Here is a 5,000-nt window from a genome sequence, read left to right as displayed (position 1 = left end):
CCGGCAAGACCCGCACCTTCCTGTGCTGCGCCTCGATCCTCTTCCTGCCGCCGCCGAGCAGAGCCTCCGAGCGCTTCCTCCTGATCTCCTCCCGAACCTTGATGGTCTGGGCGATGGAGCAGTGGCGAAGGGCCGAGGTGTTAGGGCCGAGGCAGGGGAGGGCGACATACTTCCTGAGCAGGGAGCCCGTCGCGAGTCTCAGCGTCTGGCCGGCCATGTTTACCTCGTGACGTCACACTCGGTCGTGATGTCAGAGCGGTTGATGACGTCATGGTTCTCCGTGATGTCATGAGTATATTCCTTCGCCATACATTATTCGAGGATCCCCCGAAAGGATATATGATGCGCGAATTCACCCTGCGGGAGAAAGTAAATTAAATTTCGAATAGTCTGAAGGAAAGCTGATATCCAAATAGAGCGAATTTGGCGACATCGTCCAGGAACTACTTTGCGCAGCGGAGTGAGAGCAGTGTGTCAACAATCATGGCCGACCATTGTTTGCTTCTGTAGAATCGCCTTCCAAGGAAAAACGCGATTAATGCTCCTTCCTCGCGATCTTTATGAGAATGACTCTAGACTCGACGTGAACTTGAGATTTGTGTCAGTTCGTGGAGATATGATAGTAGAGAGAATGGCGCTCCGTATCGCGACAGGAGTTTGTTGAAGAGTGATGTTTTGATGAAGCCAAGATCTTCGGGAAGGAAAAGTCTCCGAGGTTTCTATTTCTATTTCTATTTCCTGGAGAAACGGATCAGAAATTCATTAATATGAGTTCGCTAAAATCAGGAAACAAAAAAGAGCACCAGAAAATGCGTATCCGCGCTTTTCCCGTGAGTATCGAATGTGAATATTTTTAATGAGTTTGCAAAAAAAAAAGGTCAAGATATTTAGAGGTTTTATTTTTTTTTATTTTTTCCTCCGGTTTTGCCTTTTTCTACGTCATTCGTATTGGTCAACTTGGTCTAAAGGGGTGATGGTTTTTCTTGTTGTTTACTATTGTGATCTTAGAAACAGGAAATTTCTAATTGACAAGAACTATTTCATCATCTCATTAGCATAAATAGAATACTAATGCAAGTTATTCCCGATTTCTTGCCGTAGCTGATAATTAGGCGGCTGAAAACCACATTAGCCTTTTGCAAGTGAAAGGATAATTGGAACAGTACAGTAATTATGTCAAGGTAACACACAAAACACTATCATTAAAATTAACATTAATTGCTACTCTGTAATTAGTACCATCATCTACTCATGTTATAAAGTCATCAGCAAACCTTTCATCAGTAGAAAAAGGCCAAATAAGGCAGACTTTTATAGGCCTATGTAACCAGGTGTTGGGGATCTTCAGGTGGTTGGGCCGAGAAGCTGTCTCTGTGGCCTCTCGCGCTCGCTTCGTCCTGTTCCCCTTGTTGTGACACCTTCTTAGGGTTTATGGTATTACTATGGGCGTTATCCATTGGGGTCTTACTGTTTTTGTGCTTGTTTTTATGTTCTTGTGGTTTTGTCTCTTAGGCCCTTATGTCTGTTGTTTATGTTAATGTTGTGTTTTATAAAATTGGATTTTTCTCTTCTCTGGATTGCTTTTGTAATGTTATTTTTGCTGAGTTAGATTTGAGTTGCTGATTGATGTCAAGACTCAATTGGGTGAAGTGGTGTAACATATTGATTGTATTTGGGTGTTTATCATGGGAAAGTTTATGCCAGGTGGTAGTAGGGGGAGATTTTGGGAGAGGGTGGGGTGGCATGTGAAAGATAAATGGTGAATGGGGCGATGGAAAGACAGATGACAAGAAAGTGTATTAATGAATGTATTGAATAATGTGTAGATCAGTAGGTTTAAAATGGATGTATAGCTAGATTAATAAAACAAACAAAACAGGTGGGTAGGCAGATGAGTAAAACATTAATTGATAGATATGGATTGATTACGGTACAAGATTGTAAGGTGCAAGAATAAATTGATGTAGATTGCTACTGGTAGTTAAACTGGTAGATGGATGTAATGTTATTTTGATAAGTGAGATCACTGTCACATGACAGACATACATTGTTGGTGGGCTGAATATTGATCAGGGCCCATTTATTGCTTGCAACATGTCAACTTTTATGTCTTCATATAGTTACAGTTTCATTTAATTTTATTTACAGCCTCTCATGGTATTTAATTAATTTCAACCATAGTCTTTAGTCCTTGAGCACACTTTGCTTCTGTTAGTTTTTTTACAAATGTTTAGCCATTAACTTGGGTAAGAAAATAAGAAAAAATATGATAGATGCAGTAAAGAGAAGAAAACAATAAAAGTGAACATAGGAAGTGCAAGAATGGCATAGACCAATGGGAAAGTGCACTTGGAACATCCTGTGGTTGGTAGTTTTAGCTCCACACCATGCACTCTGGCAAAGGCCAACATACATATATATATATATATATATATATATATATATATATATATATATATATATATATATATATATGACAAGAGATGGCAGAGAGTAGACTGAATCCTAATTTTACAAAAGATTTCCAGGAAGGCTGACAAGTAATATGCTCAAATATGTATGGGGGGGGGGGGTTATTGTTGTTTTTTGCAAGAGTGCCCGCAGGTGTGGAGGCCGTTCTGATCAGTGCTAGGCCAGTAGAGGACTGGGGGTAAATTGGGTATTTTAGTTATGAATTTGTCTATCTAAGTAGATTTTTCTATTGCTTTTTAAATGAATTATAAGTACCTGAATATGAAAAATATATATCTAAATACTCTTATCCTTTGTTTGATCATACCAAAGTTATTTTGAAGGCCTACTGAGGATTTCTTAGCAAGGATAAAGGAGTTAAAATTGGACAGAAGTTAGACAGAAGTTAAAATTCATGGTCTGCTGACCCTTTCTGTATTTTACCTGGAACTTAGAGTTAAGAGCTGCTGTTTTAACTCCTCTTGTAAGCTTAGTAAATTTGAATATATTTTAATCTACTCTTGTCTTTTTGTTTTTAGTGGAAAGTACTTGGTGAAGTCAAGAGTGGAAAAGACATTTTAAGTAGCTATCATTATCAGTTGAACTGATTCAGGGGCTAGATTGCAAATAGCTAGATAAATAAGTTAATTGTCTCCAAGATATATCCACCTCCCTTTTCCAATAGTTTCTGATGTATCTAGGCCTGCTTTTTGTGTGTGTGTGTGTGTGTGTGTGTGTGTGTGTGTGTGTGTGTGTGTGTGTGTGTGTGTGTGTGTGTGTGTGTGTGTGTGTGTGTGTGTGTGTGTGTGTGTGTGTGTGTGTGTGTATGTATGTATGTATGTATGTATGTATGTATGTATGTATGTATGTATGTATGTATGTATGTATGCATGTATGTATGTATGTATGTATGCATGTATGTATATACGTGTGTATATACGTATGTATGTACGTATGTATGTATGTACGTATTTGTGGGTAAGGCTGTATGTATGTACAAATGTATGTGATTATATATATGTTTTGTGTATTTCTTACCAAAAATACACCAAAGATTTTAAAGGCAACAAGCCTCCCCAGATTAGGGTGAGTCATTAGTGGTAATCCCATGCAGTGCGAGATTGATTGGAAGTTGATTATCCAATGAGTAATCAGTTCTGTAATTCAAATGATGCTCTTGTGGGAATGAGGAGGAATGAGCCTGAAGTTGGTTTGCATAATGCATCATGGCATGTTATGATCACAAAGGTTTTTGTGGATTGCCAAAAGGATAGAGGGGGATGGTATGGAAATTATTCATGGACACTATAGCACCTATTATAGTTCATGCAGAGTGGTTAGGCTTTATGATGATTAGATAAAGGATTGTTACCTGGTGGATACAATTCTGGCATATGATTACATATGGTTTCTTTACCCTGCTAGATGTAATGGAACTCTTAGGATGATAAAGTGGACTCCTTATTACTTAATTTAAATAACTTATTTGTTGTAGCTTTGTGAAAATGTTCCAAAAGTTACAGTGAACTACTGATGTTTGTAATTTTATCTCATTTGCAATTGTCTTCTGTGTTGGATATTTTGGTGCTGATAGATACCAGAGGAATTATAGCTTGCTATAGTAACTGCAACTGCCAGCATAGCATAATGATCAGTGACAGCTCCTAAAAGCTTAAGCTTTTTCTTTTCTTTTCTTTTCTTTTATGTGCTATAATTTTTGAAGATTGGTAGACAAAAAGAGAAAGTCAGGGAGTCAGGGAGTCAGTCAGTCAGTCAGTCAGTCAGTCAGTCAGTCAGTCAGTCAGTCAGTCAGTCAGTCAGTCAGTCAGTCAGTCAGTCAGTCAGTCAGTCAGTCAGTCAGTCAGTCAGTCAGTCAGTCAGTCAGTCAGTCAGTCAGTCAGTCAGTCAGTCAGTCAGGGAGTCAGTCAGTCAGGAGTCAGTCAGTCAGTCAGTCAGTCAGTCAGTCAGTCAGTCAGTCAGTCAGTCAGTCAGTCAGTCAGTCAGTCAGTCAGTCAGTCAGTCAGTCAGTCAGTCAGTCAGTCAGAATGTAGATGAACAGATAAGTCCATAAATAGACCCTGATATAAGAACCCAAACCTCATCCTCTTCTTGTCCTTTTCCATGGGATATCTGCTTGTGATAAGCCAGCTGACTAGGGGGTTTAGATAACGGAGCTGATTGCTGACATCCCTCTTTCTTCTCCTCCTTTTCTTTGGTTTTATTTCTTATATATTTTGTTCTCAACCATCATTGGGCATATTTGCTAATGAGCTTGAAAGTTGAAAGGAATGAGAAACACTTGAAGGAAAAAAAGGGATGTGATGAGTCATTTTTCAGGGAAGTTACTTTCAGGACTTCCATCATCATGATTGTCGTTATCATCATTATCATTATCATCATCATCATCATCATCATCATCATCATCATCATCATCATCATCATCATCATCATCATTATCATTATCATTATCATTATCATTATCATTATCATTATCATCATCATCATCATCATCATCATCCTTATTATTATTAATATAGTTATAGTTATTA

At 38.4% G+C, this 5,000-nt stretch overlaps 2 protein-coding genes across 2 annotated transcripts in view; one reads left to right on the top strand and one right to left on the bottom strand.

The window, feature by feature from the left end:
- The window catches only part of LOC125041088 (propionyl-CoA carboxylase beta chain, mitochondrial-like), a 14,839-nt gene extending 14,596 nt beyond the window's left edge, over nucleotides 1-243 (bottom strand). Inside the window, exon 1 of the mRNA XM_047635841.1 lies at nucleotides 17-243. Coding sequence (XP_047491797.1) covers nucleotides 17-217 — 201 coding nt within the window. The 5' untranslated portion in view covers nucleotides 218-243. The remainder of the gene's footprint in view (nucleotides 1-16) is intronic.
- A 219-nt stretch (nucleotides 244-462) lies between these two features.
- LOC125041087 (cullin-3-like) overlaps nucleotides 463-5,000 on the top strand; it is a 32,504-nt gene continuing 27,966 nt past the window's right edge. Inside the window, exon 1 of the mRNA XM_047635840.1 lies at nucleotides 463-830. Within this exon, the coding sequence (XP_047491796.1) occupies nucleotides 768-830 (63 nt within the window). The 5' untranslated portion in view covers nucleotides 463-767. The remainder of the gene's footprint in view (nucleotides 831-5,000) is intronic.

The sequence above is a fragment of the Penaeus chinensis genome, chromosome 30 (genome assembly GCF_019202785.1).
Source record: "Penaeus chinensis breed Huanghai No. 1 chromosome 30, ASM1920278v2, whole genome shotgun sequence".
NCBI lineage: Eukaryota > Metazoa > Arthropoda > Malacostraca > Decapoda > Penaeidae > Penaeus > Penaeus chinensis.
The sequence above is the reverse complement of the archived record's forward strand: the minus strand, read 5'-3'. Positions and strand labels throughout refer to the sequence as shown.